This window comes from Oncorhynchus nerka, linkage group LG24, assembly GCF_034236695.1.
Source record: "Oncorhynchus nerka isolate Pitt River linkage group LG24, Oner_Uvic_2.0, whole genome shotgun sequence".
Taxonomy (NCBI): domain Eukaryota; kingdom Metazoa; phylum Chordata; class Actinopteri; order Salmoniformes; family Salmonidae; genus Oncorhynchus; species Oncorhynchus nerka.
In genome coordinates this window covers 51,519,047-51,536,853 of record NC_088419.1, presented here as the reverse complement: position 1 = coordinate 51,536,853, position 17,807 = coordinate 51,519,047, and the positions used below count along the sequence as shown (strand labels likewise).

At 44.7% G+C, this 17,807-nt stretch overlaps 1 protein-coding gene across 1 annotated transcript in view; it reads left to right on the top strand.

Annotated features, from left to right (window-relative positions):
• The window catches only part of patj (PATJ crumbs cell polarity complex component), a 205,433-nt gene that overhangs the window by 13,474 nt on the left and 174,152 nt on the right, over positions 1-17,807 (top strand). The window contains exons 5-13 of the mRNA XM_065008500.1: positions 3,165-3,293; positions 7,236-7,481; positions 7,835-7,937; positions 8,174-8,262; positions 8,641-8,779; positions 13,751-13,912; positions 16,989-17,068; positions 17,201-17,257; positions 17,366-17,500. Coding sequence (XP_064864572.1) covers positions 3,165-3,293; positions 7,236-7,481; positions 7,835-7,937; positions 8,174-8,262; positions 8,641-8,779; positions 13,751-13,912; positions 16,989-17,068; positions 17,201-17,257; positions 17,366-17,500 — 1,140 coding nt within the window. The remainder of the gene's footprint in view (positions 1-3,164; positions 3,294-7,235; positions 7,482-7,834; positions 7,938-8,173; positions 8,263-8,640; positions 8,780-13,750; positions 13,913-16,988; positions 17,069-17,200; positions 17,258-17,365; positions 17,501-17,807) is intronic.

Below are 17,807 nucleotides of genomic sequence, written 5' to 3'. Positions count from 1 at the left end.
CTGTGTGGTGCCATGACAACAACCTCTCCCTCAACGTGATCAAGACAAAGGAGATGATTGTGGACTAAAGCAAAAAGAGGACAGAGCACGCCCCGATTCTCATCGACAGGGCTGCAGTGGAGCAGGTTGAGAGCTTCAAGTTCCTTGGCGTCCATCACCAACAAACTTACATGGTTCAAGTACACCAAGACAGTTGTGATGAGGGCATGACAAAATCTATTTCCCCCCTCAGGAGACTGAAAAGATTTGGCATGGGTCCTCCCATCCTCAAAAGGTTCTACAGCTGCATCTTCGAGAACATACTGTCCGTACCCGGCAGTGATGCAACAACTGCATGGCCTCTGACTGCAAGGCACTACAGAGGGTACTGCATAAGGACCAGTACGTCACTGGGGCAAAGCTTCCTGCCATCCAGGACCTCTATACCAGGCGTTGTCAGAGGAAGGCCCTAAAAATTGTCAGACTCCAGCTGCCCACTGCACCGAGGCTAGGAAACACTGTCACCACCGATAACTCCAAGATAATCTAGAATTTCAAGAAGCATTTCTCTACGGCTGGCCACACTTTCCACCTGGCTACCCCAACCCTGGCCAACAGCTCTGCATCCCCCGTAGGAACTGCTTTGCTTTATCTTGACCAGGTCGCAGTTGTAAATGAGAACTTGTTCTCAATATGCCTACCTGGTTAAATAAACCTTTTACGGCTAGGGAACGTTTCGACAATGTCCGGTGAAATTTCACAGCACGGAAATAAATTAATATGAATTAATAAAATAAGGACATTTTTAACTTTCATACAATCACAAGTGCAATATACCAAAATAAAGCTTAACTTGTTAATCCAGCCACCGTGTCAGATTTCAAAAAGGCTTTACGGCGAAAGCAAACCATGCTATTATCTGAGGACAGCACCCCATCAAACACATGACAATCATAGTCCAACCCGCCAGGCGCAACACAACTCAGAAATAACGATATAATTCATGCCTTACCTTTGAAGATCTTCTGTTGGCCCTCCAATATGTCCCATAAACATCACAAATGGTCTTTTTGTTCGATCAATTCCGTCATTATATCCCCAAAAGGTCCATTTTATTTGGCACGTTTGATTCAGAAAAACACTGGTTCCAACTCGCCCAACCATTTATCTAATAAGTTACTTGTAATCTTGGTCCAAACATTTCAAACAACTTTCCTCATCCAACTAGCTATTTTAAAACTTAAATAATTACAATTTAAGACTGAATACACTGTTCAATTGCGGCTAAAATGAAAGTGGAGCAGGCTTCAGGTCGCGCACCCCAAACGAGTACACTAGGTTGGACCCTCGTTCTGAATAGCTGTACTTCTTCATTTCCCCAAAGAAAAACATCAACCAATTTCTAAACACTGTTGACATCTAGTGGAAGCAATAGGAACTGTAACCAAGTGACTCATCTAGGTTCCCATAGAAAACCAATTGAAAGTTTCTGGATGGTTTGTCCTCGGGATTTCGCCTGCCAAATAAGTTCTGTTATCCTCGCAGACATTATTTTAACAGTTTTGGAAATGTTTGTTTTCTTTCCAGTAGCAGGCAGTTTACTTTGGGCACGCTTTTCATCCGGACGTGAAAATACTGCCCCTTATCCCAAACAGGTTAAATAAAGGTGAAATAAATTAAAAAGACTTCTCTCTGCTACCGCACGGCAAGTGGCACTCGAGCGCCAATTCTAGTACCAAGAGGCTTCTAAACAGCATCTACTCCCAAGTCATAAGACTCCTGAACAGCTTATCAAACGGCTACCCAGACTATTTGCATTGCCCCACCCCCACCCCTCTTTTATGCTGTTGCTGCTCTGTTATCTATGCATAGTCACTTTAACTCTACCTACATGTACATCTTACCTTGACTAACCGGTGCCCCTGCAAAATGACACTGTATCGGTACCCCGGTGTATAGCCTTGCTATTGTTATTTTACTGCTGTTTTAATTATTTGTTACTTTTATTTTCTATTTTTTTACCATTTTCTTTTTTTCTTAACTTCTGAAAGCATTGTTGGTTAAGGTCTTGTAAGTAAGCGTTTCACTGTAAGGTCTATACCGGTTGTATTCGGTGCATGTGGCAAATAACATTTGATTTGAATGCCTTTCTGTACTGTTAAACCCAGCAGATAGACTCTTCACATCCTAGATGCTCTTTTTTCAGAATAAGATGTGTTCACACGGACTGTAGAAGTTGTAAAACAAGTTGAATTGAATCTGCTTCCTTACTCTCACAAAGTCGCTTATTGAACTTAACCAAGCCTGCTTACAACTCTCCTCGTAAGTGAACAAGCAACACTCGTTAATTTGGCCTGAAAGCTCAGAAGGAAACCAGCCCTCGCCACAAAACACATCTGTGTTGCTGACTGTGAAGCTCCACTTCTTATCTGGGAAATGGCTCTTCACTTTTCTTCAGTAAGGAGGGGTAGAAAAGCTTTGTCACCCCAGTGGGCTGCAGTACGTAAGACACCACAATGAGGTTTCATTAGACAGAGAGCAAACTGCAGAGGAAGTCACCCATCAGATAACGCCGTGTAATAAGAGAAAAGAGCTGTTCTGATTGTAGCACCCGATTGGTTAGTTAATAAAAAGCCGTGGACTAGACGCCGTGGTGATTAGGACGGGGTGGGGACTGGGTGTGTGATCAGGGAGGAAGGAGGCTTTAGAACAGGACTCAAGGGACTCGCTGACCTTCACGTTGATCAGACGCTTCGTTTATATTTTGGACATTTTCGCGAAAACCATTAAGTTGGGCCCAATATTTCCCCACACCCATGTGCAGTTTTAAGTTAATATTGCAGGTCACGTATGCACTGATAATTAATAAGGCTTACTCTGGCAGGCCTCAGACTAAGGGTCGTTTTCACTCTAGTCCTGGTCTAAGAAGCACTTTTAATTAACATTTTTTATTGAACATGCTTTTTTTAGTCCAGAACCACAGGTCCAATCTAAAAAAAAAAAAAAAAGTTTTCCGAGACCTTCGCAACCATGTTGCAGCAAGCACAATTCCGTGTCTTATTACTAAACAGGATTAGCCTTCAATCACTGATTCTATCACAGCCCTGCTCACACACATTGGGTTTATATGAATCAATCATTCACTCTTGTCTTTCTCCCTTACTCTCGCTGTATCGACCGTCCAGGAGCAGTGGGGCCATGTGGAGGAGATAGAGCTGGTGAACGACGGCTCGGGCCTGGGCTTCGGTATTGTTGGAGGCAAGGCCACAGGAGTGGTGGTGAGGACCCTGGTGCCAAACAGTGTGGCTGATAAGGTATATTAGACATAACATATACTTATGCTTTCAAAGTTAATGCAGGTAACTGCAAAAATAAACGCCAACAAAGTGTCTTGATAGGGCGTTGGGCCACCACAAGACACAAGAACCGCTTCAATTTACCTTGATATAAATTCTTCAAGTGTCTGGAACTCTATTGGAGGGATGCGACGTCATTCTTCCAGGAGGAGTCTAATAACACCAAATTATGTTGATGGTGGTGGAAACGGCTGTCTCAGGTGCAGCTCCAGAATCTCCGACAAGTGTTGAATTAGGTTACGATCTGGTGGAAATCTATGGAATTTTGGAAAGTTACAGGAATTTTCCTACCTAAACAGAGGTATCTGAAGATGCCCACATTTAATAGATGTTTAATTTGTGTTTTCTATTCTATTTGCCAACTCTTGTCATGGGATAGTTATTTTAGCTGTAGAATTCACTCAATTAGTTATGCCAGTGGTCAATATTATTTGCTCCATCTCAAAGATGCTCATGTCCCTTAATGTTGATGTGGTTGTTACTGACAAGGAACACATGGCTGAGCTCTTTAATCACCACTTCATTAAGTCAGGATTCCTATTTGATTCTGCCATGCCTCCTTGCCCATCCAACATGTTCTCATCTCCCAACCCTTCTAATGCGACTATCCCCGATGTCTCTTTTTCCCCTGCCCTGCAGGCGGTCACTGAGTCGGAGGTGCTAAAGGATCTCTTGAAACTTGACCCCCAAAACACTAATGGTTCAGATGGTTTAGACCCTTTCTTCTTTAAGGTTGCTGCCCCTATCATCGCCAAGCCTCTCTCTGACCTTTTTAACCTCTCTCCTCTCTGGGGAGGTTCCCATTGCTTGGAAGGCAGCCACGATGTGTCTATTTAAAGGGGGAGATCAAGCTGATCCTAACTGTTATGGGCCTATTTCTATTTTGTCCTGTTTGTCAAAAGTGTGGGAAAAACTTGTCAATAATCAACTGACTGGATTTCTTGATGTCTATAGTATTCTCTCTGGTATGCAATCTGGTTTCCTCTCAAATTATGGGTGTGTCACTGCAACCTTAAAGGTCCTCAATTATGTCACCATTGCCCTTGTTTCTAAGCAATGTTGTGCTGCTCTTTGTATTGACTTGGCCAAAGCTTTTGATTCGGCCATTCCATTCTTGTGGACCGGTTAAGGAGTATTTGTGTCTCTGAGGGGTTTGCTGGCCTGGTTTGCTAACTACCCCTCTGAGTGCATTGTATAAAGTCAGAACATCTGCTGTCTCAGCCACTGCCTGTCACCAAGGGAGTTCCCCAAGGTTCGATCCTAGGCCCCACGCTCTTCTCAATTTATATCAACATAGCTCAGGCAATAGGACGCTCTCTCATCCATTTATATGCAGATTATAGTCTTCTACTCGGCTGGCCCCTCCCTGGATTTTATGTTAAATGCTCTACAACAAAGCTTTCTTAGTGTCCAACAAGCTTTCTCAGCCCTTAACCTTGTTCTGAACACCTCCACTGGTGTGTTTACTACCCCTGAGGGTTTATCGCTTGAGGTAGTCAGTCACCTCATACAAGTACTTGAGATAATGGCTAGATGTTACACGGTCCTTCTCTCAGCACAAATCAAAGCTGCATGTTAAGTCAACTTGTTTTCCACTATCGTTATCGATCCTCTCGTTATCGCTCCTCTTTCACCCCAGCTGCCAAACCAACCCTGATTCAGATGACCATCCTACCCATGCTAGATTAGAGACATCATTTATAGATCGGCAGGTGAGGGTGCTCTCAAGCGGCTAGATGTCCTTTTATCATTTGGCCATCAGATTTGCCACCAATGCTCCTCATATGACACATCACTGCGCTCTACTCCTCTGTAAACTGGTCATCTCTGTATACCTGTCACAAGACCCACTGGTTGATGCTTATTTATAAAATCCTCTTAGGCCTCACTCCCTCATATCTAAGATATCTTCTGCTGCCCTCATCCACATACAACACCCGTCCTGCCAGTCACATTCTGATAAAGATCCCCAAAGCACACACATCCCTGGGTCGCTCCTCTTTTCAGTTTGCTGCAGCTAACGACTGGAACAAGCTGCAAAAAACACTCAAACTGGACAGTTTGATATCGATCTCTTCGTTTAAAGACCCAATCATGGACACTTACTGACTTGTGGCTGATTTGTGTGATGTATTGTTGTCCCCACCTTCTTGCCCTTTGTGCAAGAATAATGTTTGTACCATGTTTTGTGCTACCACCTTGTGTTTCTACCATGTTGTTGTTGTGTTGCTGCCATGCTATGGTGTCTCTTTATGTAGTGTTGTGGTGTCTCTTGTCGTGAAGTATGTTATGTCCTATATATATATATTTTTTCATCCCAGACCCTTTCCCCGCAGGAGGCCTTTTGCCTTCTGCTAGGCCGTCGTTGTAAATAAGAATTTGTTCTTAAGTGACTTACATAGTTTTAGAGGTTCAGTAAAAATATTAAATAAATGTATGCGTAAAATTTAAGAATTTGATTAGACGATTCAAGATGTCGGCTGTGATCCCCTTTTTTTTCCATTGCCCAATAGTCCTCAGCAATAGTCCTCAGCAGTAGGCCTACTACACCATTACATACTCAGAGCTTTGCTTTAACAATCTTCCAGACCGGTCATCCCCTATGAATAGTAACAGCCAGTTTAGCTGAATTAATGCCGAGCGCGTCCCACAAAAGGCTCAGTTACATTATAATAGCCATTGAGCCGGAGGGGGAAAAAAAGAATCACCTTGTAAGGGGATTACATCCTGGCTACACAGAGCCAGCTCGCCCCACGTCCGGCTCGAAGGACTGCTTTTCTGTTCGCAATTACAGAGATGTTCACCAAAGATTTACTTGAATACGCCCAAAGTCCCTGACACAGCCGATGCTCATTTACAAGCGTCCCCTTTCTTTCTTCTCCATTTCCACTCAACGCTTAGCTTTTTTCCTTCGGTGTATTCAGTTTGAGTTAACATGGGAACATGTCATTCGATTTGTTTAAAAAAAAACTCGGTCAATGTTGGTTTTAACCTCTAAGAAAGTGTTATCCAGGAGGGATCTGGATTTAAAAAAAACACTGTCCCTTGTTTTTGAAAGCCCCTTGCACCAGTCCTCCCCTCTCCCCCTCACACTTTTCTTTTTATCTACATTTTTTTTCTCCCTTTTTCTTTCTTTCTCTCTCTGTTGCGCCCTCTCTCACTTTCTCTCTCTTTCTCGCTCTCTCGTTCTCTGAATGTCCAAGAGAGCCCGGGCACAGTCAACAAAACCCTGCTTGTTCAAAAGGCACAGTACAGCATTTCACACATCACTGGATTTTATGCTCCAAAAACGCTGTCAAAATTGGGGCTTTGTTAGACCCTGGCGTTTCCCATTTCAACGTTTAATGGCTGCGCCCGTCTTCCTTCCATGAGCCCCTGTTGTCCCGTGCACAGACCCAGGGAGAGAAGTTGGGGAGATTTTCTGCGTCAAGTTTATGCATCAAAAGATTTTCATCAGTCTTTCCACAAAGGCTGCCATTCTCCCCATCTCTTTGTATATCATGATCTCTTTTTAGTCTGAGTTTGTTCTGCTTGACCTGCATGTCAGGGAATAGATTTCTTAGTTTAGCTGCGCGGGCCAGGGTGGGACTACCCTGTTCAAGTGGGGTGTAAAATGTATTGGACCACATTGGCTGAAATGGTCTGATGAGGCTACTGAATATGAGCAGAGTTGGTTCTTTCATGTACTGGCACACTTTTACAAACTATAAGAAATGATGTGAAATCCATAGTGTGGTTATTCATAGGCCATGAATTATAATGCGTTGTGTATGATCTGCAGTAAGATTTCAAGTTAGTTAAAATTTTGTTCAGAAATGTTTTCTCTCTCTCCTCTCCCTCCCCTCTCTCCCTATCCCGCCTCCCCCCTCGCTCTCTCTACACCCCCACTCCCCCTCCTAGGATGGGCGTCTGCGTACCGGCGACCACATCCTGCGTATCGGGGAGACCCCCACGTGGGGCCTGGCCAGTGACCAGGTGGTCAAGGTGCTGCAGGGCTGCGGGAGCCGTGTGCGCATGCTCATCGCCCGTGACCCCTCGGGACAGCCCTCCACCTCCTTGCCGCCCCCTCCCCCGCCCGCCGCCAGTCCCGTCTCAGCCCTGCCCCCACTGCCTGGAGTCGGACCCCAGCGCAGGCTCAGCAGGACTGTAAGTGAGACTGGGAATGGGGGACACGTGCATGCAAACGTTCTCACCATGCACAGACCTCCTGTTGCCCCTGCCCGTCGCCGCGCACTCCCACACACCAATACAAAGTATGTTTTGGGGCTCCAGAGTGGCGCAGCGGTCTAAGGCACTGCGTCTCATCGCTAGAGGCGTCACTACACACCCTGGTTCTCTTCCGGGCTGTATCACAACCGGCCCTTGATTGGGAGTCCCATAGGGCAGCGCACAATTGGCCCAGCGTCGTTAACTGACTTACGTAGTTAAATAAAAATGGCAACAAATCCACGTACCGTATAGCTGCTCTATGTCTTTGTCTGTTTCCCTATTTGTTCCAGCCCAACCTGGAGGGTTATGAGATCCATGAAGTGCCTCTGATGAAGGAGGAGGGCCAGAGCCTGGGCATCTCCATCATCGGTTACAATGCCTTTACCAGTGAAGGTAGGCTAATGCCCTATATCATGTTAACTTTTAGCCCCTAATCCTAGTCCCCTAACCCCTATTGCACTCCGATCTGTTATTTAATGTCACTCAATGCTTTGACACTGTGGTTGCAATGGATAGTTTTTTGTTGTTGTTGTCTTGTTGCTTTATTCCCCTCTCCATTTATCGCTCTTTCTCTCCACCCCTTTCTCTCTCTGATCACTCTGCTTTTTCTTGCTCTCTGTGTGTCTCAGACGCGTTGGGAGTGTTTGTGAAGAATGTAGTTCCTGGGAGTGCAGCTGAGCAGAGTGGGAACATACGCATCCACGACAGGATCATAGCGGTGAGACCCTTAATCAGCTTTTAATGAGTGCTACCTTAATTAACCCCTAGGTGTGCATGTGCACAGTGAGGGATAGTGGCCTTTCCACCCCTTCTTGAAATGTCCCAACACAGCACTTAACATCTGATTTAGATGATTAAATCTGAGTCAGGTTTGTTTGGGCATGGCTAACCAACAAAACCCATACATCACAGTATAACACAACCATATCAGGCCTTTGTCAGGTTTCTATAGAAAAACGAGTCTTCTCAATGACTTGAGTCATGTTGGCCTGTTCAATTGTGTCAGATGAACGGGCTGAGGTAAGTACTTTTGGACTCTTCCATTGTGTCTGATGGATAGGGTGAACTAGGTAATTTTGGACTGTTCCTTTGTCAGATGGACGGGGTTAGCCTGCAGGGCTTCACGAACCAGGAGGTTCTGGGGGTGATGAAGCAGACGGGCCAGACGGTCCACCTCACCCTGGCCAGGAAGATGGCCTCGCCCAGACCCTCACTGGAGAGGTCCCTGGACAAAGGTAAGGACTATTCATCAGTCACCTGTGCGCAAGAATGTGTGTGTATTACAAACGTGTCACTACCCCTTCTACAGCACTGTACTGTAAATCACTAACTTCATAGAAACTATGGGCATTTCCCTTAGCGAAGTCGATAGACATGCCAACTTCACCATCCTAACTCCACTGTCCTGGGGATCGTCCCAAATGGCACCCTATTCCCTACAGTGCCTTCAGAAAGAATTCCTAGCCCTTGACCTATTCCACATTTTGTTGTCTTACAACCTGAATTCAAAATGGATTAAATATTTTTTTTTTCTCTCACACATCTACACACAATACCCCATAATGACAAAGTGAAAACAAGTTTTTAGACTTTTTTGCAAATGTATTGAAAACTAATGACAGAAATATATCTAATTTACATAAGTAGTCACACCCCTGAGTCAATACATGTTAGAATCCCCTTTGGCAGCAATTACAGCAGTGGGTCATTCAGTCTAAGAGCTTTGCACACCTGGATTGTACAATATTTGCACATTATCCTTTTACATTTTTTTCAAGCTCTGTCATGTTGGTTGTTGATAATTTCTTGACAGCCATTCAAGTCTTGCATTGATTTTCAAGCCGATTTAAGTCTACTGTAACTGGCCACTCCGGAACATGCAATGTCGTCTGTGTAAGCAACTACAGTGTATATTTGGCCTTGTGTTTTAGCTTGTGTACTTCTGAAAGGTGAATTCCTCTCCCAGTGTCTGTTGGAAAGCAGACTGAAACTAGCTTTCTTCTAGGATTCTGCCTGTGCTTAGCTCTATTCCGTTTCTTTTTATCCTAAAAAAGCTCCATAGTCCTTGCCGGTGACAAGCATACTAATAACATTGGTATGCTTGAGTGGTACTCAGTGATGTGTTGTTAGATTTGTCCCAAATATAACACTTAGTATTGTATTTTCTCCCCAATTTTGTTATCCAATTGGTAGTTAGTCTTGTCTCATCGCTGCAACTCCCCTACGGACTCGGGAGAGGCGAATGTTGAGAGCTGTGCCTCCCCCGAAACCCAACCAAGCTGCACTGCTTCTTGACACAATGCCCACTTAACCCGTAAGCCAGCCGCACCAATGTGTCGGAGGAAACGCTTGTACACCTGGCGACTGTGTCAGCGTGCACTGCGCTTGGCCCGCCACAGGAGTTGCTAGTCCGCGATGGGACAAGGACATCCCTGCCGGCCAAACCCTCCCCTAACCCGGATGACACTGGGCCAATTGTGCACCGCCCCATGGGTCTCCCAGTCGTGGCCGACTGCGACAGAGCCTGGACTCTAACCCAGAATCTCTAGTGGCACAGCTAGCACTGCGATGCAGGGCCTTAGACCACTGCGCTGCTCGGGAGGCCCCAACACTTTGTATTTAGGACGTAAAGTTAATTTCTTTGCCATATTTCTTTTGTAGTTTTACTGTATTGTGGAATAACTACGTTGTTGATCCATCCTCAGTTTTCTCCTATCAGAAGCCATTAAACTATTAAACTGTAACTGTTTTAAAGTCACCATTGGCCTCATGGTGAAATCCCTGAGTGGTTTACTTCCTCTCCAGCAACTGTTAGGAAGGACGTCTGTATGTTAGTAGTGACTGGGTGTACTGATGCACCATCCAAAGTGTAATTAACCATGCTCAAAGGGATCAAAAACGTCTTACGCAAAAACTTAAGAAGCTTCTTAAGGAAAAAGAAATTCATAAGTGCAATTCCTTAACAGTATCTTAAGATTGAATGATTTTCTTACGAACTTACGAATCTTATGAAGATGTCTGTTGCTAGGCAACAGTTAGCTAGCTATCTAGCTAGCAATCGTGTTAGCATATTTCTTTCTGAGATTACTGTTCTAAAACATGTTATTGTGTTTAAAATAATGAATACTGAAACTTTAAGGTTAAGTTGGAGTGAATTAAATATGTTCAATTGATTTCAGGAGTTATTTTTCTCTCACTGCCCTGAGTTTAAGATGAGGGTTTAGCTATCTTGGAATTTATAACATTTCCAAGGACTTCATTTTCAAGAATCTAAGTTCTTAACTTTTTGCTTAAGGAGAAACATAAGAAATGGCACAATAACATTTCCAAGAACCTTTTGAGGAATAGCAACTTTGCTTAACTTTCTTCTTAAGTCTATAGTTAAGGGGGAGAAATTCCTTAAGGTTTTGTGAATCTGGGCCCTGCTCTTTGTGGTTGAATCTGTGTTTGAAATGAACTGCATGACTGAGGGACCTTACAATTACCTGTATGTGTTGGGTACAGAGATGAGGTAGAAAACATAAAAAACATTGTGTTAAACACTTATTGCATCCAGAGTGAGTCCATGCAACTTATTATGGGAGTTGTTCAGCACTTATTTAGGCTTAAGGGGTTGAATACTTAATGACTCAAGTCATTCATTTCAGCTTTGCATTTGTAATATATATATTTTTTTTAATGTCTAAAAACATAATGAGAGAGAATCTCAATTTAAATCATTTAAAATTCAGCCTGTAACACAACACAATGTGGAAGAAGTCGAGGGGTGAATACTTTGCGTAGGTATTTAATAGGGAATAGGGTGCCGTTTGGGACATGACCCTGTACAATAAGTTCATACTCTTTCCGGCCATTTCCAATTACCATCCAGCATCACAGGGGAAGATTGCGATAAGGAATGTGTTTACTTGCTGTAATTTCCAAAAAGTATCTCGTCGGCAAAGCGTCCCAAGATCTATGACCTAATTTCCTGCGACTTCTACGAGTCCGTGTCCGGTACTATAGGTCAGCCGAGCGGTGCGAGAGGTGATTTAGAAGAGCAAGTTAAGCCACAGTGGGATTCTTATCTCTCCTGGACTGTTGTTTCATTACACCAGTGGGGGAAAGGCATACAGTGCTAACTGAACACTGCTAGCGTTGTAAATGTAGTGTTCCATTCTATGTACACTAGTGTTGGGTGGCATCCAGATTTCCATACGCTATTGATGCCTTTCTAAATCTGACTGTATTTCAAAATACCCCGCTGGACGGTATACTGCCCATGCCCCCACACACACACTGACCTTCTGTCATGTAGTCCACTTGACTTGTGTAGTACTTGGAGGGGGTAGCATACAGTGCCTTCAGAAGGTATTCACACCCCTTTGTTCACATTTTGTTGTGTTACAGCCTGAATATAAAATTTATTTAAATTGAGATTTTTTTGCCCACACCCAGAAGTCCCATAAATGTCAAAGTAGAATTTTGTTTTTAGAATTATTTTCAAATTAGTAAAAGCTGAAATGTATTTTAGTCTATAAGTAGTCAACGCCTTTGTTATGGCAAGCCTAAATAAATTCAGGAGTCAAAGTTGCATGGTCTCGCTCTGTGTGCAATAATAGTGTTTATCATGATTTTTGAAGGACTACCTCATCTCTTTACCCCACACCTACAATTATCTGTAAGGTCCCTCAGTCAAGCAGCGAAATTCTAACACCGATTTAACCACAAAGATCAGGGAGGTTTTCCAATGCCTCACAAAGAAGGGCACCTATTGGTAGATGGGCCAAGTTATTCATTACACTTTGGATATCAATACACCCAGAAACTACAAAGAAATAGGCCTCCTCCCTAACTCCGTTGCCGGAGAGGAAGAGACCCACTCAGGGATTTCACCATGAGACCAAATGGTGACTTTAAAACCGTATGACAACATTGTAGTTACTCCACAATAGTAACTCAATTGACAGATTGAAAAGAAGGGATTTAATAATATTCCAAGCAGCGCTAAAGTCACTGCAAAAAATGTGGCAAAGCAATTCACTTTTTGTCCTGAATACAAAGTGTTGTGTTATATTGGATTTGCCCCCAAACATTTTACTGAATTACCACTCCATGTTTTCAAGCATAGTGGTGGCTGTGTCATGTTATGAGTATGCTTTTAAACGGTAAGGACTTTTTCAGGATAATTTATGTGCGGAATGGAGCTACGCATAGGCAAAAAATCCTAGAGGAAAACCTGGTTGAGTTTACGTTCCACCGGACACTGGGAGATGAATTCACCTTTCAGCAGGACAATAACCTTAAACATAAGGCAAATCTACACTGGAATTGCTTAACCTTAACTGTGGATGTTCCCGAGTGGCCGAGTTGCAGTTTTGACTTGGATCTACTTGAAAAATCTATGGCAAGACATAAATTGTTTCTAGCCATAATTTACAACCAAATTGACAGAGCTTGAAGAATTTTAACAAGAATAATGGGCAAATGTACAATACAGGTGTGGAAAGCTCTTACAGACTTACCGAGAAAGACTCGCAGCTGCAATCGCTGCCAAAGGTGCTTCTACAAAGTATAGACTCAGGGGTGTGAATACTTAAGTAAATAAGAGATTTCTGTATTTCCTTTTCAATAATTGTGCGATCATTTCTAAAAACATGTTTTAATTTTTTCATGGGATGTTGTGTGTAGATGGGGGACGGACGATTTGATCAATTTTAAATTCAGGCTGTAACACAACAAAATGTGGAAAAAGTCAAGAGGCATGAATACTTTCTGAAGGCAATGTATACTGGACCGGGAACAGAAATGATTGGCGAGGACACTCCGCTAAAAATATTCCCCCAGGTCGCATATCTAGGATGAAGTAACTAAAGCACTGTGAGCAGTGAACTTATACCACTTCCTCTCAGGCCATCCAAGCTGAAACTGGATTTTCTTCTCCAAAAGCCCACAACCAGATTTCTTCTGAAACCGTGTATTGTTGGCAGTGGGTGTAATGTCGTTGAATGTGATCGCACTCACGTGCACACACAATGTGATTGAGTGTTAATTTGTGCAAGGCATGGCTCAAATTGACCACAAATATCCCCAACACATGTCTTTCCAACCAGCCTTGTGTTCTGACCAGTATGGCTGTTTTGTCTGGCTGCTAGTGTTTCATTTGATATGTCAGAACTGCACCACAGATGACTAAATAAACCGATACGTTTGTGTGTGTGTTGTAGTCCAGAGAGAGCCGTCCCGTGTGTCTCTGAAGAGGTCTGCAGAGATCAAAGCTCGGTCATCAGACCTGCAGAGGGCCTCCAGCGTGGCCTCCAGCGTGGCCCCCCTACTGGAGCCCACTGAGACACTTCTGATGAGCACCAGCAGAACACAGCTGGCCAGTGGTGAGCTCATCCAGCCGTCAGTCTGTCCATTCATTCATCTAGCCATCCGTCTCTCTCTCTCTCTCTCTCTCTCTCTCTCTCTCTCTCATTCTGTCACCTCATCCTCCCAGTGCCTGGGTCAGATCAAAGAACAACAACACACACATGCCTCATTACTCTGTAGACGCAGTCCCAGTCAGTCATCTGTTTTCTAGAGGGAGGCAGCTGTCACTTACACACACTGCGTCAACACAGCGCTGCTAGCTGACTGTTGGATAGTCGGCCACTAGGGGTCAACATCCCGGTCAACTGTTACAATGTCAGCTAACCAGGTAATGTGTACCTGTTGCACGTTAGTGACAGAACAACAAGTCAAGGCGAACAAATATTGCTTGTCCAGATGAGGGGATCACTTTCCTTCTCTTTTATAATCCTCCCCCCATCGGTGGGCTGCCCCCCCCCCCCCTCTTTTTAAACAGTCAGTCACTACATAAGCACTGGAACCTGATCCTGTATTACATCCCTCCCCCTCCCCTCTCTCTGGGTCCGGGTCATCGGCTGGCCACGCAGTCATTCAAACCCAACCATTCCATCCCCGTACCCCCCTCTTTCATAAGCCTCCACAGCAGGCTTGTTGGGCACTGTTACACATCCACCCTGCAAGATATCCATATCAAGAAAGGCGAGAAGGGAAAGAGAGTGGGTAACGGAATAGCAGGAGGCTTGAGCTGGGTACAGGGGGAAGAGTAGGGGTAACGGAATAGCAGGAGGCTAGAGCTGGGTACAGGGGGAAGAGTGTGTGTGGTACAGGGGTGCTCACGTTACACTTGGCCCTAATGAATCCTGACAAGACCCTTTATCTGCCAAATCTCCAAAATAAAGTGTTCTGTTGCCCAGGGGAACCAATACAAGCCCCATGGACAACAATGACGGCCTGTCAAGGGCTTATTTCCGTGTGTGTGCGTGCATTTGGCATACATGCGTTTGTCTTTTGCAAAATCAAAACACCTTTTGTTTGGAATCTACAGTCATTTTGGGCCAGTAACCGAAAGGATGCTAGATCGAATCCCCGAGCTGACAAAGTACAAATCTGTCGTTCTGCCCCTGAACAAGGCAGTTAACCCACTGTTCCTATGCCGTCATTGTAAATAAGAATTTGTTCTTAACTGACGTGCCTAGTTAAATAAAGAAAATGGGGAGAAAAAAATGGATGATGAACCTATGGACCCTGGTCAGAAGTAGTGTACTATAAAGGGAATATGGTGCCATTTGGGCTCCAGCCATACTTTATGTGAATAAGAGTCATTGAAAGTTGAAGATGTTAGAAACGGATTCTTGTCCAGTCCACTGCAGGGCAAAATGTTGTCCGATTTGTCGCTTGTAGGTGTTGTGATCTGGGCTTTTGTTGTTTTGCTGTAGTTCAGTGTAGCGTCACGAGACCTGTTAATGGATGCCTGAACCGTCAACGTTCACAGTACATTACACTACACGCTTGCAAAGGCAATATTTTATGGTAGCGCCACTGTGCCAGTAACTCGACAGTAACCCAACACTTGAACCAGCCTGATTGTGCTTGTCCAACATAGCGCCAACACTCATTTGTTCTCGGTCTCTCCCTTTATTCTAATCCCCCCCCCCCTTTGCTAAACGACTGAAACGCAATGTAAGTTTTTAGGTTCTGTGTGTGTGTGCTCTCCTCTCCACTGCCTGGCCAACAGATGTTCCTTCCCTTTCTCGACATCCCAAAACGGTGTATTATTGTATTGATTTAGTGAAACGTTGGAGTGTAATTTACGCTGCGTCGGCGAGGGGTTAGCGACGCTAATTTAATCAGGCACAGTACTGGAGCTCATGTCACAGGTCTTTGGGTTTTTATGCACCGGGCAGAGCGAGAGGGGCACGCGACCCGCTGCTCAAAGGGTTCCGTGTGTGTGTGTGTGTGTGTGTGTGGTGTGTGTGTGGGGGGGGGGGGAGTGATTGTGTGTGTGGGGGAGTGATTGTGCTCGGTTCAGAGGCGCTAGTACGCTCTCTGAATGTTGAGGAGTTTCTCTTTACATCTATACACTGGTCATGAACACACAACATAATATCTCCCTCCTCGACATCCTGCTGCTGAATTTGTTTATTTATTACCCCCCCAGGTTTGTTATAAAGAGGCTGTTTCTCAGAAGGTACCCTATTCCATACAAAGTGCACTACTTTTGGCGCAGAACCCTTACGGTACAGTTAATTCGCTTGGACTCGGAGCTACTTGTGATCCAGGAAGAGATCTTTGTCCCAAGTTTGATTTCTCACCGTGTCAAGTTTAACAGTCATGTTGACTTGGAGAATTTTTTTTTTTTTCTGTTCCTCTGTGTTTAAAATTTCAGTCGTCGTTGCTATCTAAGTGGAGGGAATGAGTGTCTCACTCGCGCTAGGACAGGCCATTTCTACTGAGACACGCACACACACACACACGCACACACACACACGTGCGCACGCATTGCACTGCACCCCATGCACACAGAATTGTTTTCAACCTTGAATCAATCTCGTTTGATTAATTTCAGATGGCGAAATCTCACTCAAAAAAGACTCATCACAAATATTTGACTACTTTAGCAGTGTCATCGTATTTCCAGGCACTACAGTGTAATTTCGACTAAACCGTAAGTAGCCTCGTCATAGTCATGTAATTTTAATGGATACACCACAGACTGTGTAAATGGAAAAGGATGAAGTGGAACACATAGTAGAGTATCTCTGATAGTGGGCAACACGTAAAACCACGTCTTCAACTGGCCATCGTAATGGCACGGTCACTCTCAATTCACTCAAATGCACGAATCGCCTAGTTATTTTGCAGCCTGGGTGCCAGTCTTTCTGCTCTCTTGCCAACTCCTTTTGGAATTGTCGTGTTTGGCTTGACAATGGCGTAGGCAAAAGCACAAACATATCTGGGACCAGGCTAGCTCTTTTTACACAGAGACGCACACAAACCTCAACCTAATGTCCCGTCCCTGCACCTCAATGTCCCAATACATGCATCTCTTGAAGGTACTTATGCCACAGTTATTAACGTTCCTCCTAGCGTCAACACTGTCGCTCTGTCTTTCAGCTATGGAGGGAGTCTCTCTGTCTGAGCTGGAGCTAAGGGCCAAATGGGAGCAGGCCCTGGGGCCAGAGTACGACGTTCTGGTAAGCAGTTCGTTAGGCGGAATAAGCACTGTTGGTGGCTTTTATTTGCTGACACATGAGACTGGATCAAGCCATAGTGTCTACATTGTCATGGAAGGAATTATATAGTTCCATTGTTTGTGTCCTTCCCAGGTGGTTGAACTGGACCCTGTCATCGAAGGTGACGCTGAGCTACAGAAGTACTCGAAGGTTACGACCGGTTATATGCTCAAAATGAAGCCAAATGCCACACAGTTCCCCTTATGAAAAACCTCCACAGTTCTCAAAGGCCTAATAAAGTATTCTATTCTTTTCTAGCTTCTTCCCATCCACACCATGCGTCTGGGGGTCGAGTTGGACTCGTTCGACGGCCACCACTACGTCTCTTCTGTGGCCCCTGAAGGCCCTTTGGCCAAACACGGGCTCCTGAGACCAGAGGACGAACTACTGGAGGTAATGTACTGGCAGGCATTACTGTCTCCCATCAACACACACGTCTGATAACACACACACACACTAGCACTTAGGGCAACATTTTCCTTGTCCAAATAAATTGAGGGCGGGGGAAAGGGAAGGGAGAGGTAGAGCGGGAAGGGAGAGAGAGCGAGAGGCAGGCAGGAGAGGGAGGGAGGGAGGAAAGAGAGAGGGAGACTTTGTACTACACCCTACCTATCCCCTCTTCCTGCACCCCTCCCTGGCACGGCTTGGTGCTGCTTCACCACTGTGCCCTCAGCCTGTTGCTGTTGGCAGTCCTGACATA